At 40.2% G+C, this 15,603-nt stretch overlaps 1 protein-coding gene across 2 annotated transcripts in view; it reads left to right on the top strand.

Moving 5' to 3' along the window:
- Nucleotides 1-2,708: 2,708 nt before the first annotated feature.
- Nucleotides 2,709-15,603, top strand: part of MMP16 (matrix metallopeptidase 16) — a 309,833-nt gene continuing 296,938 nt past the window's right edge. Inside the window, exon 1 of one of the 2 annotated variants that reach the window (XM_043601323.1) lies at nucleotides 2,709-3,352. In XM_043601323.1, coding sequence (XP_043457258.1) covers nucleotides 3,221-3,352 — 132 coding nt within the window. In that variant the 5' untranslated portion in view covers nucleotides 2,709-3,220. The remainder of the gene's footprint in view (nucleotides 3,353-15,603) is intronic. The other variant, XM_043601324.1, reaches the window with a different exon arrangement.

The following is a 15,603-nucleotide window of genomic DNA, read 5'->3' as shown; positions in this document are numbered from 1 at the left end:
TAAATAAACTTTAAAATAAAATACTTTAAGAATTCTCGTTTGATTATTTGATGAAACATGAACTCACATTTCATTGCAATCCCTCCCTATATCTTATCCTCCACAAATACTAATACATCTCTTTATTCTGAGCTCAGGTATTTCCTTTGACAATACTTTTTTTTTTTAATTTTTTTTTCAACGTTTTTGTTTATTTTTGGGACAGAGAGAGACAGAGCATGAACGGGGGAGGGGCAGAGAGAGAGGGAGACACAGAATTGGAAACAGGCTCCAGGCTCTGAGCCATCAGCCCAGAGCCTGACGCGGGGCTCGAACTCACGGACCGCGAGATCGTGACCTGGCTGAAGTCGGACGCTTAACCGATTGCGCCACCCAGGCGCCCCCTTTTGACAATACTTTGACAACAATTCTTTGACGCATCTTGCATTCCACTTCCTTGACAAAATCTTCTAATATTCAGCCTCATTTAGCAAGGGCTTCACCATTTAGAACTGTTTTCTCCTGTACAACTAGTGTCAACATTTTGAATCTCCCTCCTTTCAATACTATTTCAAGGATTAGGAAAAATTTTGTTTCCATTCCTTCATTCTGCATTTTGCTAGATATAATGTATATATTAAAATAATTGTTGATTTATTGACAATACTCCCCGCCACATTTTGTTACTTTACATTGGCACGCAACACCATATAATTTCTATATAATGATCTTGCTTTCATGTTGTCTTCTGGCCATTTTTTTTTTTAAAGAAAGTCATCTCAATCTATGGGTTATAAAACTGTTAAGAGTAGAAATGGATTTATATATGGAAAGTCACTGTAATGTAGCAGGAAAAGCACTAAACTGGGAGTAAGAAGAGTCAGGTCTGAATTCTGTCACTTGAATGGTTTGCTAGAAAGTTCTATTACCATCGTTTCTCTCTATCTGTGAAATAAAAACAAAATCCTCAAGAGTGTTGTGAGAATTAAATGAGATACTATGAGTAAAAACATTCTGCAAATTTTAATATGCTATACAACATAAGGTCTTTCTTCTTATGTCTTCAAAATTATTTTGTGGATAGGACATGCTGTGCATTGAGCAGACAGTCAGGAAAGTCTCCCTGGGAGTCTTGGGTCAGGTAGGTGGGTCACATTTCTTCCAGTTTTTAAAGCAATAGCTGCAAAAACCTATTCCTTAGCTTTTTTGTGTTTCTCTTTAGGATACAAATTATTACAGTCCCGAGCAATTTTTGGCAAAGCGTTTTCCAGCGTTTTTCATCTGCTTACCAAATATGACCTCTTGCAGTCCTATTCCTTGCTTTATCAACTCACCCATGACATTTGCCTTGTCAATTCTGTCTTCCATCTCACCGAGGAAGCTGTCACACTTGGAGCAGCCTTTATCCTCAACCTTGCCTGCACCGCTTTCCCGTGGGCTCCTCTTCCCCTCTGCTGGCTGCCAAGGAGAAGCACATTTATTGGCACGGCCCCCAAGCAGATGCCTGCCTGCTTCCCTTCCCCCTTTCTCTTGCAGCCAAAGCATCACCTGCCAAGGGCTGGTGGTTGCTGCCCCCGCTGTCCACTGCCTCACACTGCTGAGGCTCCGAGTCCTTTTTGGCAGCCTCTTCTGAAGTTCCCCTGCCCGCAGCTCTCCTGTGCTGCTTGCCAGCAGCCTCCTCCTCTTGCCTGCAGCTCTCCTCGCTCCCGCCAGCCTCTCCCCCGCTCGGTCTGCGCGCAGCCTCTTCCTCCCGCCCTTGCCAGCTGCTTTACTCGCCTTTCCTCAGGCTGCTCCCCCTCCTTTCTTCCCCAGCCCTTACCCTCGCTCTCGCAGCGAGGTTTCTTTCCAGCGCCCCCGCCCTCCCTAGCCGATGTTTTGTTAACACGCGGGACCACCTCTTCTGGGTCGCAGTGTGTACGTACGTCCACTGGACAGAACATTTTCGGAAAGTGAACATTTTCTTCCCGCTTCTGTAATTCGACTTGACACCGACCCCCAAATCCCGTGCCTACTCTCTGAGCCGGGAAAGGCGGGGTGTTGTGACGGTAGAAGAGAGTCGGGGAAACAACAGGCCACAGGCTCGGTCGGTGGACCCCAACAAAGTTTTGGAGGCTCGGTACTTGTTATCTCAGGCTGCCCAAACTTGACCAGCCCGGCAACCTACGCGAGCGCCCAAACGGCGCACAGCAACTCGGGCGCTCCCTCTGATTCCCCGCGCCCTCCGACCTTCCAGGGACGCTTGATTGGCGAGGCGGGCTGCCCTCCGGGATCCGGCCTGGGCCACTCCCCAGCCCAAGCCGGGGTCCGCAGCCTGAGCCCCACCCAGTCTCCGGGCGGGGAGGGGCGCACTTGTTTCTCGATGCTCGCGAGGGGGTGGGCGAGACGAAAGGATGGAACCGCCCAGGTTCCCGGGTTCCCGTCTCGCAGCTGAGGGGTGGGCGGTATGTTAAGGAACCTCATCCCAATCCAGGGCCCTTCTAGAGGTCTGGCTACTTCCAGTGCGCGGTACAGTAGCTGTTCCCCTTTACAAGCCGTCTCCTTTAAGAAGAGGGCGCGCACGCTCGCGAGTGTGTGTGTGTGTGTGTGTGTGTGCGTGTGTAGTTGTGTGTGTGCTCATGTGCAGATATGTGTGCGCGCGCGCTGATGTGTGTGTATGTGTGTGTGTGCGTGTGCGCGCGCGCGCTGAGGGCCCGAGAGTCAGGCAGACCCCGGGAAGGAGGAGTTATGTAGATTACGGATGAACATTCTGGAGGGGAGCGAGGAGAGGAGGGAAGGAGAAGCAGAGGCGAGAAGCGAGGAGCGGCGGAGGCCCTTCCCGCAGAAGCAGGAGGCGGCAGCGGCGGCGGCGGAGTGGGCGGTGGAGGAGGTGGAGGAGGAGGAGGAGGACGCACGGGCTGGAGGAGGCGGCGGCGGCGGCGGCAGCGGCGGCGGCGGCTGCTGCTGCGGCTGCGACTCGGCGCTTTGAGCCGGAACCGCCGGTGAACTTGGGCGCCACGTTCCCGGTGACGGGCCCCCGAGGATGGTGAATGCAGGCAGCTGCTGACCCTGCCTCCGCCGCCGCTTCTCGGGGGCTGCCGTGTGCTGGGCCCTCAGTCTCCTCCCCTTGCCGGGCTGTGGGTGAACCTGCAAGCTCCTTACCCACCCGGAGGACTTTTTTTTGAAAGGAGACCAGGGAGGGAGGGAGAGGGAGAGAGGGAGAAAACGAAGGGGAGCTCGTCCATCCACTGAAGCACAGTTCACTATGATCTTACTCACATTCAGCACTGGAAGACGGTTGGATTTCGTGCATCATTCGGGGGTATTTTTCTTGCAAACCTTGCTTTGGATTTTATGTGCTACCGTCTGCGGAACGGAGCAGTATTTCAATGTGGAGGTAAGAGTATGAGAGCCTTCTTCCTTCCCCCTTGCCTGAGCTGCTCCCTGAAACATTTCGTTCACTCCTGGGATCCTGGTAGCTCCGAGCAGCCAAGGTCTCAACACATTGTTTCCCTTGTAGCCGCCGAGACCCTGGTTGAGTTTCCCTGTGTCTTAGGTGATGGATGCGCGCGAGACTGAGAATCCGTTATCCCCAGCAGCACAAAGCACGATGCTGCGCGCTCGGAGATACATTTGTAGCCGGTCCATGCTTGTCACCCAGGGAAAAGGCGAAGTCCTACATATAGCAAACGTGTAAAGCAGTTTGAGTTTGTGAGGAAAAAACTGTTCAGGAAATACAGAATTCATTGCTTGGCATCATGTGCTGTCTTGGTATTGTTCCTGAAATCTTTCTCCCCGTGTTCTGTGCCTAACAAAGGAGGTTAAAATCAAAGAATCTGGAGGAGAGCGTGGGAATACTTGATATGTTTAATAACATTACTTTGTGATAAAACACTTGACTAGACAGAGTCTTTTTCTCATTTAGACATAACTCAATACACTGTAACTAGATCTGGCTACACAGAGGACGTGAAATCCATCTCTTTTAAAGTGTCTTCTCTTCCCCTCCCCCCGCCAATTGAAAATAAACGTGGCCCAATGTAATAGTTCTGAGGTGTGTTTTTAATTTGATTTCACACTCTCATGGCAAAACCGAGAGGTTTTAGTCTGTCATTTGCTTTACTTTGATAGCTTTGGGAACAGACAGACATAAAGCAGAAGGGAACTTGAGGATAAGGACTTGTCAGACCTCTGCCAAAGTACTCTTCCTGTCATCAACTCAGCACTAAAGCCAGTAATGTGCAGTAAATCAATGGAAATGTGTATACGCCTGGGCTCTAACTCCAGTTTATAACATACACGGTGGAATACAAAGACAGGAAGAAGGTTTTAGTAAAATAGATTCCTTTTGATTAGGTCTTCTGTCTTCTGACATCTCAAAAGAATTACGATTAAGTCTCTGAAGAATAATGTGATTTTTAAAATATTGTTGATTCTTTAAAGCTTACTGTCATTTTGTTGGGAGGGTGTGTTTACACAATAGCAGGACCTGTTGCACAGCATTTGAACATGTTTCGTGTAACAGATTTATTATACAAAGTGTGCATAATAAATGCCATGTGTGAGGCCATATTCTGAATATAACCCTGTGTTTATACAAACTGTTCCTAGGACTCCATGTAATAAGTCATGGTGGGTAGAGAAAGTATTTGGAAAAGTAAGAACCATTATCAAGAGTTGAAGAAGTTTACAGATGTTATGTATGGTTATATTACACAGAAACCCCAGTTTGAAAACCAAAACTGTTTAACCTTTTGAAAAATACAACTTTGTTTTTCTGAATAAAAAGAGAGATGCAAAGGGGCTGAAAGTCCAGACTTTCTCTCGATTGCAAATTTGAACTTTTAGAATTATATGGCACAGATCGATTTTTCTATGTAACACTGAAATCAAGAGATAATTTAATGTTGAAATGAAGGAGTAATTAGTTCATAGACTGAAGGAATGAAAGTGGCAAGCTCTTATATATGTTATAAACAGAAGGGCCCGTTGCTTCAGTTTGGTGGTGATGGTGGTAAGGTGGGGCTTGGGGGAGGTGGGCGAAAGTAAGTGCTTGGTTTTATTTTGCTCACTGTGGAGTAGAAGGGAGAGTCTGGATTGATGGCTACTTGCTTTGGCAAAGTCTTGGATTTGCTTTCAGACATTGTTGGGATACCATCAGTGTTTGGGTGGTTATTAGGTTTCCTTGTTGAGGCTACGCATAAATTCTATTGTATTTCTTTATAGTTTGAATCCCTTAGGCAGTTCAATCAGATATTATGCAAGAAAAGTTAATTTTACTAAAAAAGTATTTCATTTTAATTTTTCGTGATCTTTTCTTCAAGATATATGTGAAAAATGGCTCATGGAAAAAAGAGTTATTTCCCCCATTTTTAGAGTATTTAAGTTATTTCATCCATGCTTATTACACCATGCAAATATTTATGAATGACAAGAGGCTGGTGCCATCTGAGACTTTAAAAGCCTTATTTGATACATAGGAAATTTTCTGATGAAAATTAGATTAGATTATGCTTCATAGTTTGTATTATTTCCAGTTAGTTTTTTAAGCACTGAGCATATTCTTAGTTGGGTTTATATACTTCCTTATGTGTAATGATAGCCATTATTTTTCTTTTTTAATCCTAAGAGTAGCTGCTAGTTATTTCCACATACTGTAAAGAACATGGGAAGACTGGATATTTTCTGACATGAATTTCTGCCTGATTCACCTTTATTAGATATTTCTTTTTGGTGGAAGCTCTAATAGGGAGACGAGTCAGTCACATCTTCTCTAGAAAAGCACTGATTGTGTTCTTCATTCTTGGTTGCAAAACAAACACTGGAAATGCTTTATTTGATTGATTCTCAAGGACAGTCTTAAAATAAACAGTAATGGTATCAATCATGCATGAAGCTCATATGATCATAAATTTTTTTCCTAGCAAGCACACCAAGTTATTATAGTTGGAACGAAGCTTCTGAGAGATGCTTTTTATGCTGACAGCTGAAATTACAATGCTTTATTCCTCACTGAACTTCACAATTGATGGGAACACTGTACTTTTTATCCCTATACTTTATGGTTTAAAAACATATTTTCCCCTGGAGGTGTGGGGACTGAGTAGAAATATTCATGTTAACTCTTTCCTGCTTATTTGTAAGATTATAAGCATTTGGGATTTTCAGTGATCAGAGCAGGAGATATTTCTTAATATGCTGGTGGAAGCCTGTGACATAGAAAGACTGTATTTTGTTTATTTGTTTTTGTTTTTAAGAAGCAAAAGGAACATCTCAATAGCTAAGAAAGGGTCAGACACTACCAGAAGTAGTGTATGGAAGAGATTCAATTCATTCATCTCCTTATATATTTTGGGTAGAACATTTTTTTTTATGCCAGATTTTCAGTGTTTATTTGTTTAAAGATTTTTGTACACTGTTGGACCCATTTTGGGGGTTGTGGGCCTTACAGTGTGTAAGTCATTACCACAATTCAAAAGAAGTATATTGCTAATGTTAACTAAAAGTCAAAGACTCCAATCATTGGACAGCAGTCTCAATCAGAGGTGTTCATTGGTCACATGAAGCTACACTGTTAACAAAGAATTAGGATTGAAACTCTGTGCTCTAAAAAATCACATTGTCTCTAAAATAATGTTCTTATGGGTAATATTATGATCCTGAGGCTCTTTATTTTTTAACTTTTGTGGGACTTTTTGTACTCTGCAAGCATTTTTGTTATGAAATTTGAGATAGTATATAGTTCATGAGAGTAATAACTTTCATCATCAACTTTGTCAATGTTAAATATATTAGCAACATATTGTTTATTGTTTTTTAAACATTCACACACATTTCTAATGCGGAAAATTATTTTAAGCCAATTGAGTGGTAAAATAAAGATGTGATACTCTGAAAGATGCACATATCAAAGCATAAGAAGTTGATTACTTTCTTGTGGCAAATATAAAACAAAAATTGATCTTATTGTCCTAATTAATGAAAGAAGAGAGATTCTATATTTTTTAAATAAGATATTTTATGGCGAGTACTGTGAATCATGAGTGTAACCATTTCCTACATTCTTCCTACAGTATGTTTCTTTAACTGATTTAGTATTTATTCACCCTTATCAGGTTTATCTGAATCTAGTTGAAAGGTCAGAATATACTTGGAGTAGCTCTGTACTACATCTAAACTTGGCAGTAATTGGTGATGAGGCATTTCAGAGATTAAAGATATATTTTATAGATTTTAAAATGTCATATATTGGGGTTACTTTTTTCATATATCTTGCATTCTACTTGTTTAATCAACGTGCATTATTTCATTTCCTCATGGAAGGTGATTTGCTCATGCTGTGATCTGGTCAGCCCCCTTGAATAAGAGACTGTTCTGATTACATCCCATAATTCCCCCTGTAGTATTTTTTACTGGGCAAGAACAGAGGCTGTGTGACTGATTCATAAAGGTTTTTTATCTATTGCAAGATTCAAGCTTTCCAAGACAAAGTAGGAATGCTGGCTGTTCAGAATGCTCATAAGGACCAAAAACTATGACCAGGAGATCAGAAGACAGCTTCTTCTGTGTGTCCTACCTTATGCTTTTCTCTGTTCACAGTTATCTGGTCAAGTTCCCCAGATCTAGGGTTATTCATTGAACCCTTACAGATGAGTGTGTGCTAGCCAGGTAGGATGTCTCTTACTATTCCCCTGAGAAGTCCACAGAGAAGAACTTTCCAAGTCCATCATTCTCTATACACTTGGGTTTCCTCTTTCAGTATCTTCTTTGCCATCAAGTAAGGATAGAGTTGGGTTCAATAACAGCTTTTTAAATCTCTGGAGTCAAGTTAAAAGTGGCAGATTTAAAGTTTTTACTTTTTCTTATTCATGCTATTTCAGGTTATGAACATAAAATTTTAATGTACTTGTTCAGTGGTATAATTCTTTTCTCTGAAGTTGGATTAATCAATTATTTTATGTAAATGTATTTCACTGCCTGACCTATCCCAACCACTCCAAGTGTACCTGTTCAGAATATTTGGTAAATGACCATTTGGAATTATTTCAAGCCCCCCCCCAAAAAAAAAGCCATGGGACATTTGAATGAATTAGTTAAATTTGTTCAAGGTTAAAAGAAAAAAGATTTCTTTAGCTCCTTCAGGAACTTTCTGACCCTTCAGCATGTATATTCAAATTGAGAAACTCATTTTTTATGTTACTTTCTGTCACAGTTTATTTTAAATATCTGTGAGTATAATTATAGCCATGAAGTTGTTCTTTATTTTGGAGTAGTGTAACGATTAAGATCACATACTCTGGCACCAGATTGCTAGATTGTACTCCCGGCTCTTTTACTTAATGATAAGTTAATTATTAAGTTAATAATGGACTAATTCATTAATCTCCGAGCCTCACTGTACATATCTGTAAAATGGGGATACTAATAGTACCTGCCTCATAGAGTTGTTTTGATGATTAAATGAATATATGTAGATCATATTAGATCTGATGGATAGATGGGAACATGCCTTCACATGGTGCAACACTTAATACTTTTCAGATATCATTATGAGTAGTAAAAAAAAAAAGGATGCTGATTCAAGGGTAAATTGTCATGGTAGCATCTAATTACATAAAAGTCTGTCAGGTTAAGACATATTAGTTGGTCCACGAAAATTTTATTTTAATACCTTTTTCATTTTTAAAAAGTATAATATACTGAATATCAACCACTAACATCAGTACATTTTCTTCCCGTGGGTTTTTCTTAGACAGTTTAGTTCAGGAATATGATTTGCACATTTTGTCTTGTCATCTGTTACTATCATAGAATGTCAAGTTCAGCTCACACCTTCTTTTATAAAACTAAGTTTACAGAAATCTGTTCATCTTTTCTAATACCATGGAAAATAAATAGGCCTTATGATTCAGTGGGCCTGTTTATTTTAATTGGCTCAAGGCCGGTGTGCTTCCTATCTGCAGTAGGTGGGATTCAATATATAACTTAGGCCAGGTTTTTGTTATACCCCAAATCCAGAACATAAAAGTCTTTTTTTTTTTTTTTTAATTAATAGAGGAAGGGAGGGGGGAAGAAAAAAACTATTAAAGGGCCAGAAAAAGATACTAAAGTATTTTTGGGGTGCCTGAGTGGCTTAGTCAGATAAGGATACTACTTCGCCTCAGGTCATGATCTCACTGGTTCATGAGTTCAAACCCCATCGCCTCAGGCTTTGCTGTCAGCTGGAGCCTACTTCAGATCCTATTTCCCTTTCTCTGTCCCTCCCCTACTTGTGTTCTCTCTCAAACATAAATAAACACTTAAAAAAATGGTTTCTATAACGACAAAGACATTTTTTTAAAAAGCAACAATCTTGCCCTTCTAACACTGGGAATAGAAGGTAGCTGGCAATGTAATGAAGCCCTAGGACAGAGAGGTCAAGGGATGTCTGCTTTAACTTTGGTTCTTGTACTAACACAGCTTTGATCTTGGACAAGTCATTTCTTTAACGCCGTCATCTGCAAATACAAAAGTTGAACTAAACTATCACTAAAGACATTTCCATGAGTTTTGAAATCCTACTGTGTTTAGCCTCCAAGCTTTAATTTATATAGACGAAGGAGGAAAATTGTACATATTTACTGTGTAAATTTGTGGGCAATTAGATCCCAAAGGTAGTGTTGAGATTTTTTTTTTTTTCCTGAAGTAGATATCATGAAAACATGCAGAATGTGCAACTTAATTCTAACATTTGTTATCATCTGTAGTGACACAGGGTGTTCCATTTTGAAAATAATCCTAGCCTTCTGCTGAGTAATAAAAACACTGGCAGCAGTAGCAAATTATATGTAATTTCAAAATCAATTTTTGGCCAAGGTAGCATACTTTAAAATTTTAATATTAAAAACGTGGCTTGATGTTATTTCGAAAAATATGTATCATCTGTAAGTTGGCACTTCAGTCTTAAAAAGGCAATTTGAAATAAGATAAAGATTTGGTTTTTGAGGGGGGGAGACGGTCTCATATTTCAAATCTATTATCTATAAAAAATATACACATATTTTGTAGGGAAATGAAGTCTTATACCATATATCCTTTCTACCCTTTGTGGAAAATAATTTTGGCACATGGCTCTTGGAGGGTTATTTTTATTCTTCATAATACTTTTGATTTTGAATGTGGAAAATCAGATTCCATTTGTTTTATAAAATATACAGCTTATGTGAACAGCAAAAATATTCCACACTAAAAGGATAAAATACTAAGTAATAGTGTGTGTGATACCAATTTTTCATTTGCTTTCTTTTTCTTTTTCATGGGAAATTTATTTATAGATTTTGAGGTTCATAAAACCATATTTGATTGTTGCTTCCTGTCGTTTAGCACTCTGAGTGGATGTTTTTTGTCTTAGTGTTTCACCACAGTCGTTTGGCATCGTGCATCCTTGGGTTTGGATTAGTGGAATATCTTGATGAGCCTCTTAACAGAAGTTTAGCCAACAGAATAAGAAAAATCCCACTGTGGCCCCCTGACCTTTGATTAAATGTGATCTGTGGGTGTAGTATAGAAAAGGAGGCTAGAGGGAGCTATTGAGCTGCTTAAAGACTCCAATGGAGTAGAAGAATTTGGTTTAAAATCACGGACACTAGGTACAGTCACATGCCTTCAAATGAATCATAGCCAATCAGAGAAAGTTGCAAGAAATCAATGAACACATGGCTTATGATTTAAGATGTGAGGTAGCTATATTGAGAGCCTCTTGGCACCAATGATTACATATTTGATGAACTAAGAAGGAAATTAGCACTTTTCTGGGAGGCCAGGAGTTTTGGGCATGACAGCATGACAATGAATGTTATAATGCAGGACTGCTTTATATATCCCTTGCTTTTAGGTGTAGAGTAGATCAGAAACTATACATTATAGTGACTGCAGGTGCTTTTGGTATTTTCATTTTAACTAAAATGACTAGTGAAATAATTCTAGTCTTACAGATGAGAGGTGGGGTAAATTTAATTTGATCGTGCCTTTTTGGTTATATGTAGCAAAAATCCAATTTTAAAAGCTTGTGAGACTAAAGTTATCTTATTTTTTAATGTTTACCATGGGGCCTTGTTGAATACTTGTTTTTCCATGGAAATGGATTTCAAAATATAGGTTTTACCCATTATTTTTAAATTATTTTTTATTTTATTTTTATTAAAAATTTTAATGTTTATTTATTTTTGAGAGAGACAGGGAGACCAAGTGCAAGCAGAGGAGGGGCAGAAAGAGAGGGAGACACAGAATCCGAAACAGGCTCCAGGCTCCCAGCTGTCAGCACAGAGCCCAACATGGGGCTCAAACTCATAGACCTTGAGATCATGACCTGAGCCAAAGTCGGATGCTTAACTCGCTGAGCCACCCAGTCACCCCTACCTATTATTCTTTTTTAAATTATGTATGAAATGAGCCACAAAAGTGTGAAGCTGTTTTCTCTTTAAATAGGGACCTCAGATGTGTTTTCAGTTGAGCAGATTATAATACGACCTTTGGTGGATGGAGGCAGTCACTAATGTATGGGGCAAAGCACCCTTTAATTAAGATATTATAATTTCCTCACAAGTATCATTCAGATTTTTAAAAAGTTTTTTAATCTGGTCAGTTACATGAAACCTAGATAAATGAAGTAAGCCATGGCCTCACAGATAGTCTCAGGAGAAATAGTCCTTAGAGTGATGTATTGAAATGACCAAATAAACTACTCACTGGAATGGAATTTTGCAGTATTTGTTTTAGTCATGCTTAAGTTAAGGGGAAATAAACTGCCCCTTTTTAAGGGAAGCTGGATACTTTTATAAACTTTATTTCATGTCCCCAAATTGCACACACCTGAGGTGATGTCAGTGGAATGCAGGCATGAGCCTCTGCAGAGGCTGATGCAGAGTCAAACTCTGAGTGGTGTCAGTGGAGGCATTTTTTCCATGGGAACTTTCACAGTTGAACTCTACCATGTGTTAATAGTTTGTCATTGTTTATAGTGATTAGATACTTGAATTTGTTTGGGGTTTTTAATAGCTGTGCATTCATCCCCTCTTTACACAAGTGCTACGCAGTCACTCCTCTTGGTCCTACTTGTTTCTTCTAGTTTAGCATCTTGAAGGACTTCATACTTTAATTTAAAAAAAAATTTTTTTTTGTAATGTTTGTTTATTTTGAGAGAGAGAGAGAGAGAGGGAGAGAGAGAGAGAGAGAGCATAAGCAGGGGAGGGGCAGAGAGAGAGGGAGACACAGAACCTGAAGCAGGCTCCAGGCTCTGAGCCATCAGCACAGAGCCCAGTGCAGGGCTGGAACTCATGAACCACGAGACCATGACCTGAGGCAAAGTTGGAGGCTCAACGGACTGAGTCACCCAGGCGCCCCATTTTTTTAATGTTTATTTTTGAGAGAGACAAACAGAATGCAAGTGGGGGAGGGGCAGGGAGAGGGGGAGACCCAGAATCTGAAGAAGGCTGCAGGCTCTGAGCTGTCAGCACAGAGCCCAGTGCAGGGCTGGAACTCACGAACCATGATATCATGACCTGAGCTGAAGTTGGACGCTTAACCCACTGAGCCACCCAGGTGCCCCTATATTTTAGTTTTATTGCAGGAGACCAGGCTTGAAAATTGGGTAAAATTTCATGGAAAGCCACATTTGCACCCCTTTTTCATTGTGAATAAGGAAGAACAGATTCAAATATCTTCCAGAGTCAAATATATATTCCGTGATTTGTATGAAATTAAGAACAAATTAAGAAAACTTCCTCCCAGTTACCGATAAAACATTTTTGGATTTTTTATGTTTTAATATTAAGATTTTTTAAAATTTTTATTTATATTTTGAAAGAGAGATCGACAGAGTATGAACAGGGGAGGGGGAGGGAGAGAGAGAGGAAGACACAGAATCTGAAGCAGGCTCCAGGCTCCGAGCTGTCAGCACAGAGCCCGACACGGGGCTCAAACCCATGAACTGTGAGATCATGACCTGAGCCAAAGTCAGAGGCTCAACTGACTGAGCCACCCAGGCACCCCTGGGTGTTTTAATATTATTAAGAGCTCTACTCATATAACTTACTGATTTGTTCCTGCGTGTGGATTGAGTGAAATTGTTTGTTCCATGGGTGACTCAAGCAAATTACTTAACCAGTCTTTGCCTTATTTTGACCATTCATAAAGCTGATTTGTGATCTTTAGTGTTTGCCTATAGCACAGATTTTGTAATGACAACATTGAGAAAATGTCAAGCAATCTTCTTCAATAAGAATAGGGTGTATCTCAGTGTCTTCATCCCCACCCATGTCTGGAGTTTAGAAACAATTATGTGCTGGCATTATATTCTAATTAGACAAGGTCCAAATAACCAATAAAACAAATATACATAGAGTTGATTTTATTGAATACCTTATTTTAATGATAAAAAATGTTAGCACTGGCTAAAGATTTGCTGAGCACCTGATTGTGTTCTAAGTGCTTCATATATATTAACTCATTTAAATTTCATTACAATCTTGTGAGTAAACACTGCCATTTCTCTTTCACAAATGAGAAATCTGAGACACCAAGATGTTGAGGAACTTGCCAAGGCCAGGTAGCTCTGAATCTCCTGGAGTAGCCCAGAATCAAAGTAGGCAAGCTGGCTGCAGGAGCCCAGCCTCTCAACTAAGTAGATATGTATAGGCAAATATGAATTTCCAATTTCCCAAGAAGACAGTATGGTCCAGTTCCATTGTTCACATCTTTTGTATTTACTACTCAAAAGAGATAATCAATACAAAATGAAAGTGCTAGGTCTACCCTAGGCAGAATCTTGGCCTAGAGTGAAAACTGAATAGGTTGCTGTTGATTTGATTTGTTGATTCAAGATTCAGTATATTGGTGCTCAGTGGTTTTACTGTTGAATGCTCTTTATGAATTTTAACTCATTAGAAAGTTGGTGACCTATGTTTACTTACAAACAATATTAAATGTGGCATAATCTTGGGGCCCCTGGGTGGTTCACTCAGTTGAGCATCCGATTCTTGATTTTGGCTCAGGTCATGATCCCAGGGTTATGGGATCAAGCCCTGCATTGGGCTCTGTGTTGTGTGTGGAGCCTGGTTAAGATTCTCATTCTCTCTTTCTCTTTCTTCTGCCCCTCTTCCCTGGTGGAGCGCTTTCTCTCTAAAGAAAATAAAAATAAAAAATAAGTGTGGCATAACCTTAAATTACATATAAAAGTAATCATATTTCGTTCCTGAACTATTTGCCATATTGCAGTTAACGTTAAATGTGATTTTCAAAAGTTTTAGGAAGATTTGATTGTATTCCAAGATGAAAAGAATAGAACATTGTAGAAAATGTAAAGGAAAGCCTATGTCAGGTCTGTGTTCTATTTTCCTGCAGGAGAAGGATGTTTATGTAAACAGCTACTGAATGGCATGTTCTAGGAGTTTTGGACTTTGTTATTTTTATATGTTGCATCAGTTGAGTAGAAGCTATAAGGAAACCAATTTATTTTATTATTTCTAATATATTTAGTTGTAATATAAATGAAACCTTTCTCAGAGATAGGTAAATCTGGAGATAGATTGGGTGCTTCAGAAGTTAGTGAGTGCCTCCTCACTGTTTGAGAATAGACTTGATATCTGATCATTGTCTTTGTTGTGGAGGGAATGGAAAGTTACAAATTGGTGGTTGATTAAAGACTGAAAAAACATCTTCAGTTCTTACTATCATTGCTGTGTATAGGTTTCAGGGCTCACTTAGTTCATTGATTAGCCTTTCAAGGAGAACTGTTTCCGAACCCATTTGCAACCCGGTTAGCTGATTTTATAAAATTTCTCAGTGTTAAATATTCATTCAGCTATCTCTCACCTCCCTTAGAGGCAGTATATCATAATGGCTATGTGCAAGAACTTTTGAAGAAATGAGTAGAAAATCTTAGCTGAATCTCTACAAGCACAGTGAACTTGAGTGAGCCAGGTTATTGACCATGTGCCCCAATTTCTTCATGTGTAAAGTAGAGATAATAATACCCAATTCATGGCTTGTTGTAAGATTAAAGAAGTAAAGGATAATGGGGCAAGATAAATAATAGGCTCTTGATTTAGCCTACCTTCCGAAATAACCAAAATCTATGAAAAAATGGCTTTCAAGTCTCTCGACATCAGGTAATGAAGGACAGTCATCCCTGAGAAATGGGAAACAAAGTGAACCCTATAAGTGTCTCATTTTGTCGACTTGAGAGAGCTTCCAGGCAATAGTACAGGGAAGGCAGAACCCAGGTTAATCAGGCAGACTCTCTGTGTTAAGGAGATGCAGCTGGGGGTATGATGAGACCAAGGTGGTAAGAATGCACAGGTTAGAATCCCAGAGAGGAGAGAACTACACAGAGCAAACACACTGGAGGTCTGCAGAGAGTTCCCTTGAATATTTAGTTGAGAATTAATCTGCTCATTCCTGTGAAGTAACAACTAGGGGTCAGGGAAAGAAATAACCTAAGGGAATCAGAGGGGATGATGTTTGGTGCTCACACGGGGCTGGGAATAGGGCCATTGCCATCAGCCACACTTGAAAACCTCATCATTTATAGGACAATGGGGAGATTACGCACAACTATCCTGCCCCGATAGCGGGAGCAAAGTCCTGGACTGAATACTGCTCTAGTTCTGC

This window comes from Prionailurus bengalensis, chromosome F2, assembly GCF_016509475.1.
Source record: "Prionailurus bengalensis isolate Pbe53 chromosome F2, Fcat_Pben_1.1_paternal_pri, whole genome shotgun sequence".
Classification (NCBI taxonomy): Eukaryota; Metazoa; Chordata; class Mammalia; order Carnivora; family Felidae; genus Prionailurus; species Prionailurus bengalensis.
The sequence above is the reverse complement of the archived record's forward strand: the minus strand, read 5'-3'. Positions and strand labels throughout refer to the sequence as shown.